The sequence below is a fragment of the Muscardinus avellanarius genome, assembly GCF_963383645.1.
Source record: "Muscardinus avellanarius genome assembly, chromosome: 16".
In the NCBI taxonomy this organism is placed as follows: Eukaryota; Metazoa; Chordata; class Mammalia; order Rodentia; family Gliridae; genus Muscardinus; species Muscardinus avellanarius.
In genome coordinates, this window is record NC_137802.1 from 7,488,812 (window position 1) to 7,504,786 (window position 15,975).

Consider the following 15,975-nt stretch of genomic DNA (forward strand, 5'->3'; position numbering starts at 1 on the left):
AAAAAACCTGAATATTAATTAATCAGAATCTTTAAAAATTTTCAAAATTAGTATTGAAAGTGATAGTCTAATTTTCATATATTACAACTGCTTTCTAGCCAGGTGTAGTGGTATATACCTGTAAACCCAGTTCTTGGGAGGCTGAGATGGGAAGATTGCGGGTACCTCGGTACCATGAAAAAAAAGAAAAGAAAAAGCTTTTCATTTTTTTTCTTCCTTCTTTTCAGTTCTGTTGTAGAGACTGTGTGTGTGTGTCTGGGGTACTGTGGCTAGAATCCAGGATTCTCTTTCACTGAGCTGCACCTCCAACCCTTCTGTATATTTCCTTTTGGACAAGGCCTCACTAAGTTGCTGCAGCTGGCTTTGAGCTTGTGCTTTTCCTGCCTCGGTCTCCCACGTCCTGAGGATTATAGGTGTGCGCCACCACGCCCACCATCCTCCTAGAGGGACTTTTTTCTTGTCAGCCTCCAGTCATAGTTTGGAAGAAAGGCATACACATGATGATCAGCCTAAGGAATGACCTAAAAATGCCTTCAAGACATACTCAATACAGGAAAAAAATGTCTACTTCCTGTTTCTTCTGAAAAGCCAGATGAGTATGACTTGATGTTCTCCTGCCTGGCCCTTTTCCCCACTGGGTTTTTCTCTCTGGATTTTAGACTTGGTGGGATTATCGCAGGAGCATTCTGAAGCTGACTAGCTGGGCTGCTTTGTGGAAAGCTAATCTGCCTGCCTGGACTCCTGGGGTTGGTAGCCACGCCCACAGGAGGGGCTCACCTGGAGGGTGGCCTGGCTCAGGTGTGGTCCTAGCTCTGGCCCCTGAAGCTCATGTGTTGCTTGCTGTGGGGTGGCAAGGATGCCACCCACCCGCACGTTGGCTTCCGCCTCTGTCCTTACACCATCCTCTCAGCTTTCTGGACACAGCTTCAGTTTGCATCGCACATTACTTTACATTTGGTGTTTTCCTTCACAGTGCTTAAGCTTGACCATAGTGGGGGAGTGACTCGAGTAAGCAGAGAGCCACTACGTTCAGGTGCTTCACCACAGGCCAGGTGGTGCTGTAGCCTCTGCTCCCACTTTCCACCAGTGAGTCAGGATGAGATCTAGATTTACCAATGTGCTTTACGTTGTCCAGGGACTGAAACCGTCAGGGCTTATATTCAGTCATTTCCCAAGACCCCCCTTTTAAATAGTAAGAAGTCTTGGCAGAACAGCGGTGAAGTACGCTTGGTGAGCATACGATGTAGACATTGCTCCTGGCAGGCAGCCTAGTCCATGGTTGAGCAATGGCCACGGCTTGGGCTTCTTTGGTCTCCACTGCCCCACCACATCAAAGCTAAGGGACCCTGGATCCGCAGGTCTTCCCAGAGTCTGGACCGCAGCGGAACCTTGAGGTTTTGTAGTGCTGGGGACCCTTATCTTTCAAAACTTCTAAACGTCTTCCCATCTTGTCTACACTGGGATGATAAATTTTGTTCATGAAAAAATACTTTAGATGCTGTCATTGGGCATTCTTCTTGAAAGAATAGTTAATGCTTTTAAAGCCCTTCTTTCAAAGGAAGAATCCTGGGGTCAGTGGTGACCACAAGGAGATAACTGGTGTTGCTCTCATTTGGTTCTTCAAGCAGTGCTGGGATCCTTGATGATCCTGCACGGCTGCCCAGGCATCTTCGCAGGAACCAAGTTCAGCCCCTGGTCTTGTCTATAGCTCAGCTTCCCTCACACAAGAGTCTAGTGTCTGCTTATTTTTGTGGTGTTTGGGATTGAACCCAGGGGCATTCTTTTTCTGAGTCACACCCTCAGTCCTTTTTTATTTTGAAATAGGGTCTTGCTAAGTTGCTGTGCACCTTGCTAAGTTGCTGAGGCTGGTCTTGAACCTGTGATCTTCCTGTCTCAGCCTCCCAAGTAGTGGGATCAGAGGTATAATGCCACCATGCCTGGTTTAGTGTTATTTATTTAAATACACAGTATTGGACCCAAGGTATTCTACCTTGAGCCAAACCCCAGCCCTATTTTTTTTTAATAGGGCCTTAATAATTCGCTAAGGCTGTCTGTGAACCTGCGATCATCCTGTCTTGCTTCCCAAGTTTTCGGATTACAGGTGTACACCATACCAGCATGTTTGGTTTTTAATGTGGCACAGCACTGCACAACATGGGGATACCCCTCCCCCACCCCGACAGCCAGTTGCTCAGGCCTGTTTTATTAGCCCATCCTTTTCTCACTGATCTGTAATGACTTATCTTTGTACTTAATATTTTGAGTTTCATTATATCTCCTTTCTCCATATTTAGTTCAGTAGTCATGGTTTTTATTCTTCCTTTTTCTTTGTTCATTCATTGAACCATTCAGAGAGGAAATTCTGAGAACCTGTCATATGCCAGACACTCCACCAGGCACTGAGCTGCAGCTGTAAAGTCACTGTCTCTGGAGCTCAGATTCTGATAGAGGAAAGACACAGTGAAGGTGCCAGAAGTTGATGGTATGTGAAAGATGACAGGTGGTGCGTAGATGTCTCTGAGGGAGTATGGATGTAGGGGGTGTATGTTATGCAAGGACTTCAGATCTGGTTTTTCATTTTGCACATGTTGAAGGCCTTCATTTCTGGATTACAAAGACACTGGGCCACCCTAACCTAGCCCACAAAAGCTGGGGCTTTACCAGCATGTGTGTTTCTGTGGGTGGTAGCATGCCCTTTATTTCTGGCTGTACATATGAAAGATGCCTATTACCTTTCATCTAACATTTCTGGGTGTTTGAAGTAGACGGCTTTCTGATTGTTAGTCCTGACAGTGACTAATAAGACCTTGTTAGATTCTTCTGTCCTCCTCCACTGAACCCTGTGTCTCAGGAAGTGCTGATGGTGACACTAGATGAATAACAAGGGGTTCAGTTTACCACAGGTTCCAGGATGTTCCTGGAACTTGGCCAGCAGATACTTTTACTTCTGGTGATCTGGTGACATTCCTGTCTTGTTACTGGTTTTGGGGTGCGGGGAGGTAGAGGCTTGTGTTCAAGTCTTCCTGCATTAGAAACACTCTTTTCCAGCTGGGTGTGGTGATGCACGCTTGTAATCCCAGCATTCGAGGTTTGTGGTTCAGCTACTTAGTGAGGCCCTCTGCAACTTAGTGAGACCCTGTTTCAAAATAAAGAATTAAAAAAAAAAATAGGGCAGGGGGTGTAGCCTCATGGTCAAATGCCCCGGATCCCATCCCCAGACCCGCAAAAAAAAAAAAAAAAAAAAAAAAAAGAAAAAAGAAATACTCTTTTCCCAATGGGACCTCGTGCTCCTGTTTTTATAAATACCTGGCATATTCTAATTCCTCATCAGATTCCTGCTAGTCTGATTCATGCAGGTGAATCTGTTGATCTTTTGATGCAACAGGAATACCAAGCCACTCTTGCATCCTGCAAAAAAAAAAAGGATGCCTGGCCACCTTAGTGCATGTGAGGTTTTCACCTGCTTATGTTTTGAAAAAAGTTGCTATTTTGAATATTGGTTTCTTCATATACTGAATTTAAGTAGTGATGAGAAATAATTTATGAAAAATATAATCAGTTTAAAGCAATGAAATTGCCTCTCCCAGCTGGGCATGGTGGCACCCTCCTGTAATCCAAGCATTTGGGAGGCTGAGACAGGAGGATCCGGGTTCGCAGACAGCCTCAGCTACTTAGTTGAGGCCCTTGTAACTCAGTGTACCCGGTTTTAAAATAAAGAATAAAAAAATAGGGCTGAGAGTGTGGCTCAGAGGTTAGAATGCCCCTGGATTTTATCCCCAGTACCGGGCGGGGGGGGAGGGGGAAGCCCCTCCCTTTCAGGTTCAGATGATCCTCTGGGGGCTTTTTATAAACTCTCTCTCTCTGTGTATATAGGTAGAGGTGTGTGTGTGAGTTTTAGTGGTGACTGAGCCCCAGGGGTCCTTTACCTCTGAGTTACACCTCCAGCCCTTTTTAATTTTTAATTTTATTTTTTTGGTGGTACTAGGGTTCCTGGAAGCCCTTCTACCTCCAGGCTACACTCCCAGACCTTTTTTTTTTATATATATACTTTTTGTTTGGAAACAGGGTCTCTTAAGCCAGCGTGGCTGGCTTAAAACCTGCAAGATCCTCCTGTCTCTCCCTCCCAAGTGTGGGATTACAAGCGTGCGCCACCACACCCGGCTTATTTTTCATTTTAAAACGAGATCTTACTAAGGTACAAGTGATCACCGGCCTTCAACTTGGCATCCTGTCAGCCTCCCATGTACTAGGATTATATGTGTGTACTGCCACCCCTGGCTTAGACTACCTTAATTTATTACTCAGTTATTAAATTATCTGATTTTTTTCTTATCTAATTTCTAGCAGTTTATGTAATAATATTCAAAGATACATATTTCAATAACTTATTTCTTAGAAAAGGAGGTAGGGGTGTGTGTGTTGTGTGGATGGCTGAACCCAGGGGCATTCTACCTCTGAGCTAATATCTGCAGCCCTATGTTTTATTCTTAATTTTGAGACAGGGTCTCACTAAGTAGTGGAGGGCTTAAGTAGCTGAGGCTGGCTGTGAACCTGCGATCCTCCTGTTTTAGCCTACCAAGCATGCACCATCATGCCTGGCTAAGAGGAGTTTTTTTTTGTGTGTGTGTGGTAATGGGGTTGAATTCAGGAGTGCACCACTTGAGCTATACCTGCAGCCCATTTTATTATTTTTGAGACAGGATTTTGCCAAATTGCCCAAGCTGGCCTTGAACTTGGGATCCTCCTACCTTAACCTCCTAAGAGTTGAGAATACACGTGTGCCACTCTCATTTTTTCTCTGTACATTACTAAGTCTATGAACTTTTTACTTGGCAGTATGATAAAAGTTTTCTTATTGGAGCCTTATTATTTTCAGAAAAAAAGTTTTTCTTTTTTGGCGGTACTTGGGGTAGAACCCAGGGGCTTTCTACCTCCGGGCTATACTCCCAGACCTATTTTATATTTTATTTGGAAACAGGGTCTCACTAAGTTGTTGAGAGTCTCACTAAGTAGCTGAGGCTGGCTTCGAACCTGTGTGATCCTCCTGTCTCAGCCTCCCAAGTGTGGGGGAATTACAAGTGTGTACCACCACGCCCATCCAGAAAAAATTTTTATAGTGTGTTTTTATTTCTCTTGGCTATGTTAGAACAGGATTTTCAGCTGGGTGTGGTGGTTGTGACCAGAGGATCACAGTTGTTCAAGGAGTACCTTAGCAAGTAGTGAGACTCATCAACCTAGTGAGACCCTGTTTTAAAACAAGTAAAAAGGACTAAGAGTATAGCTCAGAGGTAGAGAACCCCCGTATTTAATCCCCAGCACAAAAAATCCCAGGATTTTCAAAAGGTAGTTCTATTTTTATTGTGGTCAGAATGTGCTAACATGTACTATGAATTTAAAATGTATTTTAAAAAGACTTTAGAAAATGTAGCTAAAATTATACCTTTTTTTTTTTTTTTTTGCCTTTTCCTCCCATCTAGTTAATTGCCTTTACTAAGACTTTTCTATTAGAACTGCTTGTCACTTTATTTTCGTATTTTTGTGGAGTTTTGTTGAGATGCTGGGGATGGAGCCAGGGCCTTTCCCCCCACCACCACACTTTGGGAGTCTGGGGATGGCACCCAGGGGCATTTGACCTGAGCTACACACCCTGCCCTATTTTTTATTCTTTATTTTGAAACAGGGTCCAAGTTTCGGAGGGCCTCGCTAAGTAGCTGAAGCTGTCTGAGGGCCTTCCTTGAGCAAGCTGTGGACACTCTACCACCAAGCTGCAGCCAGGGGTGCACTGCTTACCTGCATTCTTATGCTCTTGAAGTGATACTATTACACATATTTTCTAATTATAAATTCTAAATAGGTCATTTTTAATAACATAGGAACATTTACAGGTAATATAAACCCCAGAAATAAGATTAAGCAGTCATTTTCAGAGTAGTTTCCAGGATTCGAACAATTGTACATCTTGTTTGGTGATATTTTCAGCATGTTAGACATTTTGTCTTTACTTGTTTTTAGGAAATACGAATTTTAATAACTGCAATATTCTCAATCTCAAATTTGTTACAAATTATTTCTTGCTTGTATTTGAAGGAGCACAGAGATGCATCTCAGTCTTTCCATTTTTAACTTCTTTTTTTCTTTGGAAAACCATTTATCTCACATTGTTCATATTAAGCTGCCACTTGATCTTGTTTTTGCTCAGCTTTTAAAAGATGCTTATAACTGGGCTTTTTGTTTAATATTCAGTTTTAAGAGATAAATGTGAACTGGGCGTGGTGGCGCACGCTCGTATTCCTAGCCTTTGGAGGAAGGCTGAGACAGGAGGATCCAGGTTTGCGACCAGCCTCGGATACTTAGTGAGACCCTCTGCAACTTAGTGCGAACCCATTTCCAAATAAAGAATAAAAAATAGGGCTGAGAGTGTAGCTTGGAGGTAGAATGCCCCTGGGTTCAATCCCCAGTACCCCCCCCCCCACAGATAAATTTTTCTTACACATGGTATTTAGTTGATGTTATCTTATTTTTTGGTGTCAGTTATATTTAATTCATAAATTAACACAAATTTTTATGTTTATAAAAGTGATTTTTAGCCGGGCGTGGTGGCGCACGCTTGTAATCCCAGCATTCGGGAGGCTGAGACCTGGAGGATTGCGGTTCGCGGACAGCCTCAGCTACTCAGTGAGGCCCTCTGCAACTTAGTGAGACCCGGTTTCAAAATAAAGAATAAAAACTAGGGTAGGGGGTGTGGCTCGGAGGTCAAATGCCCCTGGGTTCCATCCCCAGACCCGCCAAAAAAAAAAAAAAAAAAAAGTGATTTTTAAGCCGGGTGTGGTGATGTATGATGGACAGGTTTGCGGCCAGTCTGAGCAACTTAGTGAGATCCTGTTTCGGAAGAATAAAAACTAGGGCTGGGGGTGTAGCTTGGAGGTAGACTGGTCCCTGGGTTCAATCCGCTATACTGCAAAAAAAACCCAGTTTTTCAAAATAAAATTATAAGGCAGTCTATTTAAAACTGCTACTAATTTGATTTTAAAAAGATTATTAGCCAATGTGGTTGCATATCCTCTAACCCCAGTACTGGGAGGCTGAGAAAGGAGGATCAGAGGTTTGAGGACAGCGTTTTTTGAGGACAGAGGTTTTAGTAACTTAGCAAGACTTCTCAGACCTAGCCGACTGTTTTTTTTTTTTTTTTTTTTTAGGTACTGGAGATTAAACCCACTTCTGCCTCTGAACTACACCCCCAGCCCTATTTTTATTCATTTTGAAACAGTCTCACTGAGTTGCAGAGAGCTTAAGTAGCTGAGGCTGGCCTCAAACTGTGAGTCTCCCAAATGCTGGGATTACAAGCTTGCGCCACCACACCTGGCTCTTAGCAGACTGTTTATAAACAAACAGGGCAGGAGCTGTAGCTTAGAGTCAGAATGCCCCTGGGTTCTATCCCCAGTACCACAAAAATAAATAAAAAAATTAGACAGGACTGGTGTGTAGTTTAAAGATAGAATGCCAAGTGTTTAATCCTTAGTACCACACACATCAAAAAAAGATGATTATTGACCTTTATTATATCTCTAAACAAAAGTAAATAGCTTCAGGCTGTCCTTATTCACTACAACCACATGATCTCCTGGTAGCAGTCTTTATTTTATTTTTTTGTGGTACTGGGGGTGGAACCCAGAGGCTTTCTACCTCCAGGCTATTCTCCCAGACCTATTTTACACTTCATTTGGAAACAGGGCTCAGTAAGTTGCTGAGAGCTCACCTGTGCGATCCTCCTGTCTCAGCTTCACAAGCGCTGGGATTACATGCGTGTGCCACCACGCCTGGCTTGGTAGCAGTCTTTTAAAAATACTGTATGCCAAGCCGGGTGTGGTGGCGCACGCTTGTAATCCCTGTAATTGGGAGGCTGAGACAGGAGGATCACACAGGTTCGACCAGCCTCAGCTACTTAGGCTCTCAGCAACTTACTGAGACCGTTTCCAAATAAAATATAGGTCAGGAAGTGTATCCCAGAGATAGAAGGCCCCTGGGTTTCACCTCCAGTACCACAATAAATAAAAATAACAGTACTGTATGCCGCTAGGCATGGTGGTGCATGTTTATAATCTCAGCATTCCGGAGGCAGAGACTGGAGGATTGCGGTTCACGGACAGCCTCAGCTACTTAGGCCCTTTGCAACTCAGTGAGAGCCTGTTTCAAAAATTAAAAGGACTAAAAAAATAGGGCTGGGGATAGAATGCCCCTGGGTTGCACCCCCAGTACCATCCAAGACAACAAACCTTATGTCTTTACAAGTATCTGGGAACTTTGAAGCTCTCAAAGAGGACTTGCAGGGACTATGGTTCTGCTGGTGAGGAAGCCAGCTGGATGCCCAGACAGGAGTCAGCTAGTTGGAGTGCCCGAGGCTGCCAGCTTCTCGGTCCTCAGTGATGCTTGCTTTGTGCAGAATTTCCTTAGTCCTGCTTGACTTTCTACGTTACACAGTTCATCTTAGAGAAGTCTTTACTTGGCCAAGCTGAGCCTGGTTATTCTCTGCATCTGATTTCTCCAGTTCTTCTTATGCTGCATTAGATGTTTCAAGTTTGTTCTTTTTCAGACATTGTGTGATTGATTCTGAAAGGTGCTTCATCATTCAAAATTAAATTAACTTATCTTTAAATGTGGTTGGAGACATTCCATTGTGTAATTCTGAGTGTTCCTTGGTTACATGGATTTTTCATTTACCCTAGATTTTTTGTTGTTAACTCATTCTACTTGGGCTTATCTTCATCTGTTTCTTCTGAAAATTACTAGTTTCAATGTGAAGTATTTCACATTTTCTTGATCTGTGTAAAGTGTGGGGGAAAGTTCCCTGACACTTGGATGTTCCACCTAGACTGTCATCTCCTTTCAGTGTAAGGCTAAGAGTGTATCTAGACTTGGAGCAGTCAGTGGGTCCTATAGTGTTAACCCATTTGCCCCAAAGCCAGACGTGGCGGCGCACGCTTGTAATTCCAGCATTTGGGAGTCTGAGACAGGAGGATCCAGGTTTGCGGCCAGCTTCAGCTACTTAGGCCCTTTGCAACTCAGTGAGACCCTGTTTTAAAATAAAGAACAAAAATTAGGGCTGGGGTGTCGCTCGGAGGTAGAATGCCCCTGGTTCCATCCCCAGTACCAGGGGGGAAAAATTGAGCAACACTTTTGGTAACTTTGAAATAGTATTTGAATATACATCATGTTCAGAGTTAGAAACTTGGGACTTAGTGGGTTCCAGTACATCATTATCAGTCCTGGCAACCACAAAGAGGAGGTGGGCTGCTGCTCTCAGCCTTGCCCTGTTACCTCCCGTGATGCTCTTCCTTCCTTTTAGTGGAAGAGAAAGCCAACACTCACCTCCTCCTGGGCATGTGCTTAGACTCCTGTGCACGCTACCTTCTATTTTCCAAGCAGCCGTCACAGGCTCAAAGGATGTATGAAAAAGCTCTGCAGATTTCTCAAGAAATTCAAGGAGAAGGACACCCACAGGTAAAGGGGGGACAGCGTGGTGGGTGTGAAATGCCACTCCGGGGACAGAAGCCACAGGTGGTCCGCGATGTCCTTGAGCCCCACTTCATTCTGTTTCTCATCAGCCCTCCTCTCCCACTACTTGTTTGAGAAAGGATTTGAAATTGTCAATCAGTCACTGGGTCTGCCCAGGACCTTGTGAATGACCAACCTTTTTACGAGGCAGGTCTCCAGGCACCCTGTGCTTCTGCTGAGCCTGCAGTACAGGGTTTTAGAGTGGACCGAGTCTGCCGACCCCCCCCCCCCCAACCTTAAAACAGTCAGGACAATACACAAATGTCCTTGCCTCCCTTACCCACAGCTAAGGGGTAGCGAGGAGGGAGGGACTGCGTTAAAAACTTAAACCACCGCCGGACGTGGTGGCGCACGCTTGTAATCCCCGTGCTTGGGAGGCTGAGACAGGAGGATCAAAGCCAGCCCCAGCTACTTAGTGAGGCTCTCAGCAACGTATTGAGATCCTGTTTCCAAATAAAATATAAAATAAGTCTGGGAGTATAGCCCGGAGGTAGAAAGCCTCTGGGTTCAACCCCAAGTACCAACAACAACAACAACAACAACAACAAAAATAACTTAAACCACCAATGTATTTGAGAATTTAAGTACAACATTCAAGGCGTTATGCTAGGATACTGAACACATTGAATTGAAACTTTCGGTTGTGTCTCTTCAGAGGTGAGGAGTGGATTGCTGTGTCTGTGAATGCTCACAGCCCCCATCACAGGGCACGTTTTAAGTGGACTGAACTTGGGATGTTTGGGAAGGGAATTTGAGCTACGAATCATCTTCAGGAATGATAGGGCAAGCATTGGATTCAGATCACCTAGGACTAGAATCAGAGGGCTTCAAGCCTGGGCCCAGTGTAGGGGGGTGGGGGGTGTGGAAGCCTGTCTCTTGTTTAGCACCAGAACTTTAAAAATTCTTCACGGGAGCCAGGCATGGTGGCGCACAATTGTAATCCCAGTACTTGGGAGGCTGAGAGGAGGATCGAGGTTAGCGGCCAGCCATAGCTACTTAGTGAGGCCCTCTGCAACTTAGTGAGATCCTGTTTCAAAATAAAGAATAAAAAAATAGGGTTGGTGGGGTTATAGCTCAGAGGTAAAATGCCCCCCCCCCAAAAAAAAAAAAAACAACCTCATGGGAAGCTTCTGCCCTGAGGCTCTTGGAGCAACCAGAGGCTACACTGGCATTGGGGTCACAGTGCAGCTGCTCTCTGCTGTTTTACTTGGTGCTTCTAATCTGGTATAATTTCCTAATTTATTTTTATCATTTTCCAGAGGGGTTAGGTTTGAGTAACAAGTACGTGGAGTGTGTTGAAGGCTGGCACCCTCACCATTGGTGGAACCCTAGGAAAGATGAAATCTTATGCTCATAATTTAGCTAACTCCAAACTAACATTCTGCATGGGTAAGTTTTTAAAGAAAAGGCTGTTGTTTTTTTTCCCATCTGCAGACCATTGTGCTCATGAGTGACCTGGCTACTACTCTGGACGCACAGGGCTACTATGATGAGGCTTATGCTTATATGCAAAGGGCATCTGACCTGGCAAGACAGATAAACCACCCTGAGCTGCACATGGTGCTGAGTAACCTCGCTGCCATTCTGACCCACAGAGGTAGGTCAGCGCACCCGACTGTCTTGCTTCAGAAGGGCCATCACTGGCTTTACAGATGTGTGAGGTGTTTAGAGGAGGTAAGGGGCCTTGAGAAGCTATTACATGCAAAGGCTTGTTGAAGGCAAAAAGGCATGCTGTTTTGCTAATTAGCTCATGTAACTTCGGTGTTCGTTGATGAGCCATGCCAAGCTAGAGAAAGTGGCAGTGACTGGTAGTACTGAATTCCTGTAGTGCTTTACAGTTTGTAACTTCGGCCACCATTAGTTTCTGTGCTGCTGGACCTGGTGTGATAGGGAGTAATGGTGTGACAGGTGTTCCTCAGTGTTAGCACACTATGCCATTCTGCTTTGAGATTCACCTGTAACTTTCAGAAACCTGGGATGACATGTCTAGTACATTGACCATTATTGTGAAGTCCCTGGCCAGTGACATGAGGACCCCAGGGTGCACAGAAGGCAGGTGGAAATCCCATAGCGCAGCTGGGCATGGTGGCTGTGTCAGGATCAACAGGTTCTGGCCAGTTCCAGCAACTTGTGAGGCTCTCCACAACTTCGCCAGATGCTGTTTCAAAATAAGGAATAAATTTAGGGTTTGGGTGTAGCTCAGAGATATATGCCCCTGGGTTCAGTCCCCAATGCCACACACCCCCAAAAAAAAAATCCCACAGGGCTCAGTGGCTTGGCTCCTGCCTGTCACTAACAGGCACACAGTAAACGAGAACTGTGTCCCCACTAGTGCCTTCTCTCCCGAGTCACTTTGCAAACACATTTTCTCTTCTTCCTTCTCTCTGGGTTGTTTTAGAACGATACACACAAGCAGAAGAGATCTACCAGGAAGCACTGAAGCAAGCTGAGCTGAAAAGAGATGAGGTTTCTGTTCAGCACATCAGGGAAGAACTGGCTCAGCTGTCGAGAAAAAGTAGACCTGTGACTTAACTTCTCAAGCCCTAAACCCTTTCCGTTGTAGGGAGAGTAGTTTCTGGTAACCCAAAGGAGTAGCCATCATGCCAATCCCTGTGACACCCAAATCAACAGTGTAAACCCGTCCTCGATATTCAGGGTTCCTCGACTTAGCCTCAAAGGAGAAGTTGTACACACTGCCATTTTATTTTTAAGGGGAAAACAATGTTCACCCTTAACTAATTATGGATTGATGTCAAGTGATGCTTTCCGTTGTAGCGTGTGGTGAGGTGTCGTCCATGCTGGTCTCTGTAGAAATTAGGACGGGCCAGTCTTCCTTGGGGTGGGAACTGTGCTTGGCATCTCTGCCCTAGGATTTGGCCCACTGATTTGCTGCCCTCTCTTCACAATGTCTGGCAGACCAGAGCTGCGTGTCTCGTGGCAAAGGGAAATACGGTGTTTTCTTTTTCTCTTCTGTTTCGTGAAGCACAGTGAGGGATCGAGTGCATAAAGGAGAAAATGTTATCTTTCCTACAAGCACCCAGCACGAAGCTTCAAAGTGGGCGTTGGTTCCTTGGTGCTGTAGTGGCCACTGACCACTGTGACCAGTGCATCTGGCTGCCTGTGAGCATCAGGTGGTGGCGGTAGGGCGATGCGGCTGCTTGCTTGTTGGTGCCGTTGGAGCCCCTGGCTTCTTGGCAGCCTTGGTTATGCAATTGAGTCGCCTGAGGTCCTCTTTAAAGATACACCTGGGCTGTGCCCTAGACCTTAGGCTTAGAACAGGGCCCTACGAGCACAGAGTGCACATTTCTCACTAATTCGGCTGTGTGCCACTAGTGTAGTAGAAGCACTGACTTGGATCCTCGCCAGCTCGGGCTTTTGTGATATGGGATCTCAGTATCCCCATCTGTAAAGTGGGGAATAGACGCGATGCCTAGCCACAGGAGGAAGCGTCTGGTCAGATGGGTTTAAGTGGACAGATTGCTGTTCCCACACTGCCCCAGAGTCTGTAAATATAGGACACAAACACAGGTGTTCTTACCTCAGCAGTCTTGCAAAGAGCCATTTGTCTAGAGGAAAAGACAATTTTTCCTAAGTGCCATGAAGGAACACTAATATCCATATGCCTTTGGGGGCGGGGTGAGAATGGGACTGGTAAACTGATATTTTTGGTTCATATGTACACACTGGAAGAATCTTTTCATAATAAACTAGACTATACAACAATAATGTATGTACTTCAATAATCTTTGAACTTATCATAGAAAATAACTTGCTGAAGTGTTAATAAAAAAAAGCCTTGAGGTCCGAATCCTCAGGAATTAGAGTAAAACTAGAATCCTGTATTTTCCAAATGTAAATTTCTTCCCACTTTCTGTGTAGGCTCATCTGCTATTTATCACCCAGCTCCTTCCATTAACAAAGTCCAACCCTGAGCAATAAGATTAGATTTTAGTGCAATCCAGTCTTTATTGGTTAAAAAAAGTCAACCACTCACCTGCATTGAGAATGAGCCTTTTCATAATTTTTACTAAAAGTTAGTTTTTTCACTTCAAGTTTTATTTAAGAATGTTTAATCCTCCACAATGATTCAGCTCATGGTCCCGCTGCTGGAAAAGCTTGTAGTTTTCAGAAAGACAGTCTCTGCATGTGGGTGTCTCATTAATGTTCATCTGTGCTCTTAAGACAAGGCAGTGAAGCAAAGGACAGCTCATCTCCTTCACTGGCTGATTTGAATTTAAACATGAATGTTTAAAATAGCATGGTCTAAATTCTTAAACTATACTATGTCACTGGAGTTTTGAGGACATAAATATGTTTAAAATAGAATCATTCAACATACTAAAAAGCATGACATTGCCAACTGGAAACATGCACTGGGAAACTGGCTGTCAGAATACTTGTATGAACAACTGGAAGACATCAAATTTAGTTCTGGGTGTCAAAAAAAACCCCACACAAAACCATATGTAAGGATATAGCATTAGAATGTAAAGAATGTCACGCCTCATCTGCAGCTGACCTCAGCCAGTCAACAGCCCCTCGCAAGTGCTTCCCTTCCATCAAGGTAAGGTGAACCAACCCCCTGGGGGGCCTGCTTCTCAGGTGAGCCATCCTGCTGTTCTCTCCCCTTCTGAATCTCTGCTTCAGGTGATAGAGCGTCGATGACAGGACGGGCATGGGAAGCAGCAGCTCACCTTGTATCTTTCAGTGGAACTGCAAGAGCAACAAGTTAGGCCCCAATCTCACTGTTCTCAGAGGCTAACCAGACTGCAGGGGATCAGGGGTGTAGAAAAACACCATGATCTCTCTGGGTCAGCTGGCAATGTAAGTTCCAGAATATTACCAATACCTAGAAAAAACCATTCAGCAGAAAACTATTCATCAGAACACATTGTTTTTCATTCATGTTAAGATTATGTTTGTGAATATTATTATAAAGGCATCTACTTTCAAAGTAATAGGAACTCTGATCAGTAAGCCTGATCCAAAGCTTATTCTGAGGACGAATGTTAAGAGTGGAACAGTGACAGGGAGGGTTTTGACTCCAGACAAGTGTGGGCTGTAGCCGTGTTTGCCACTTATCGAATGACAGGCCAGGGCCAGTGCTACATGACAGGAGGGTCCCGTTCAGTGGCTACTCAGCTGCTTCCTCAAGAGGCTTAAGTACTTTTCTTTGAGAGTTTCTACTAAATGCTAATTTTAATCATCCTGAGACCTCTTTCCAGTTATAAGTAGCATTCTCTGCAAAACATTAGATCTATATACTATGGAAGGATCCTGAAGTGCTGATTAAATTGTACGAAAAAAATAAAAAATTCAGCAAGCAATTCTTAAGAAGGAAATTGATCCACCAGTACAAAAGTTTAGAATTCTAAGTAATTTGCACCTTGAGAATCTGTGCAATAAACTTGCTCAAGGGAGCAGAGAGTAGGCAGCAACAGCCGGGCAAGGACTGTTCAGGAAGCAGCACAGAGCAAACCTAAAAGACTGAGACACTGCACAGACTGTCAAACTAAAGAAAAACAGGTGAGACACAAGAGCTTTAAATAACAAGTAATCTTCTGTAGTTATGCACAGGGTAGTCAAATTTATTTCAAAACAAAAGCTTCGTTGGACTGCATCAGATGCAGAAGAAAAGGAATACTCAGGGGCACGGTTAAATCACCAGTGTGCATAACAGTGAGGTATGCCTCAAATAAGCCTTTAAAACCTTAAAAACTCAACTATAACATACCCATGCAGTAATAATTTTTTTTCAGTGCTACTGATGAAAAAAAAAAATTAAAGCCTGCACTGGAAATTTACAGTATGGTAGAATTTTGTTGCTCCTATCTTTTTGACCCCAATGTACAGATTTTGACAGGGTCTGTGTTAAAAATCTAAACATTTTCACAAGATTTTAAACATCACTGGGAAGCTGAATTTAGAGGAAACAAAATCAGATAAAAGTACAATGCCCGTGACAGCCAACATTATAACTGGGCTGTATGAGGTTGTTTAGAAGGCTAGGGTTAAAAAGGTAGACAAAAAGATTTTTAAAAATTACCCCCAACGTTGATGCGCTGATTTGAACATAAGTACACCAGATACTACGCAAGGGGGTACACTGCAAAAAGGTCATCTATTTACAGAGTGATTTAAAGACATTATGGTTTTCTTTATAAACAGATGTAAGAACAGCAATTGTCCACTTTTAAAACTCTGCGTTTCAGAATCCACTGGACTGCTTGTATCAGAGGCAGTTTTTCCCATTTTGACTCCAAATGAATTTCCATCATTTATCTGTGGCCCTGGATCTCCTGAAAAGTCTCTGGGCACAAGTTACAGGAGGGCAGACTTTCGACCTGCAATTAAAAATAAAACCACCAAACACTAGAGCCCCGTCCCTGGCGCCCTGCCCCGGCTCCCCTCCCTTCGTGAAGT

General features: G+C 44.1%; 1 protein-coding gene across 3 annotated transcripts in view; it reads left to right on the forward strand.

Annotated features, from left to right (window-relative positions):
* TTC19 (tetratricopeptide repeat domain 19) overlaps positions 1–12,084 on the forward strand; it is a gene marked incomplete at both ends in the record, with an annotated part of 28,887 nt that extends 16,803 nt beyond the window's left edge. For all 3 annotated transcript variants that reach the window (XM_080713270.1, XM_080713268.1, XM_080713269.1), the window contains 3 exons: positions 9,344–9,498; positions 10,987–11,149; positions 11,951–12,084. In XM_080713270.1, coding sequence (XP_080569396.1) covers positions 9,344–9,498; positions 10,987–11,149; positions 11,951–12,084 — 452 coding nt within the window. The remainder of the gene's footprint in view (positions 1–9,343; positions 9,499–10,986; positions 11,150–11,950) is intronic.
* Positions 12,085–15,975: the final 3,891 nt, after the last annotated feature.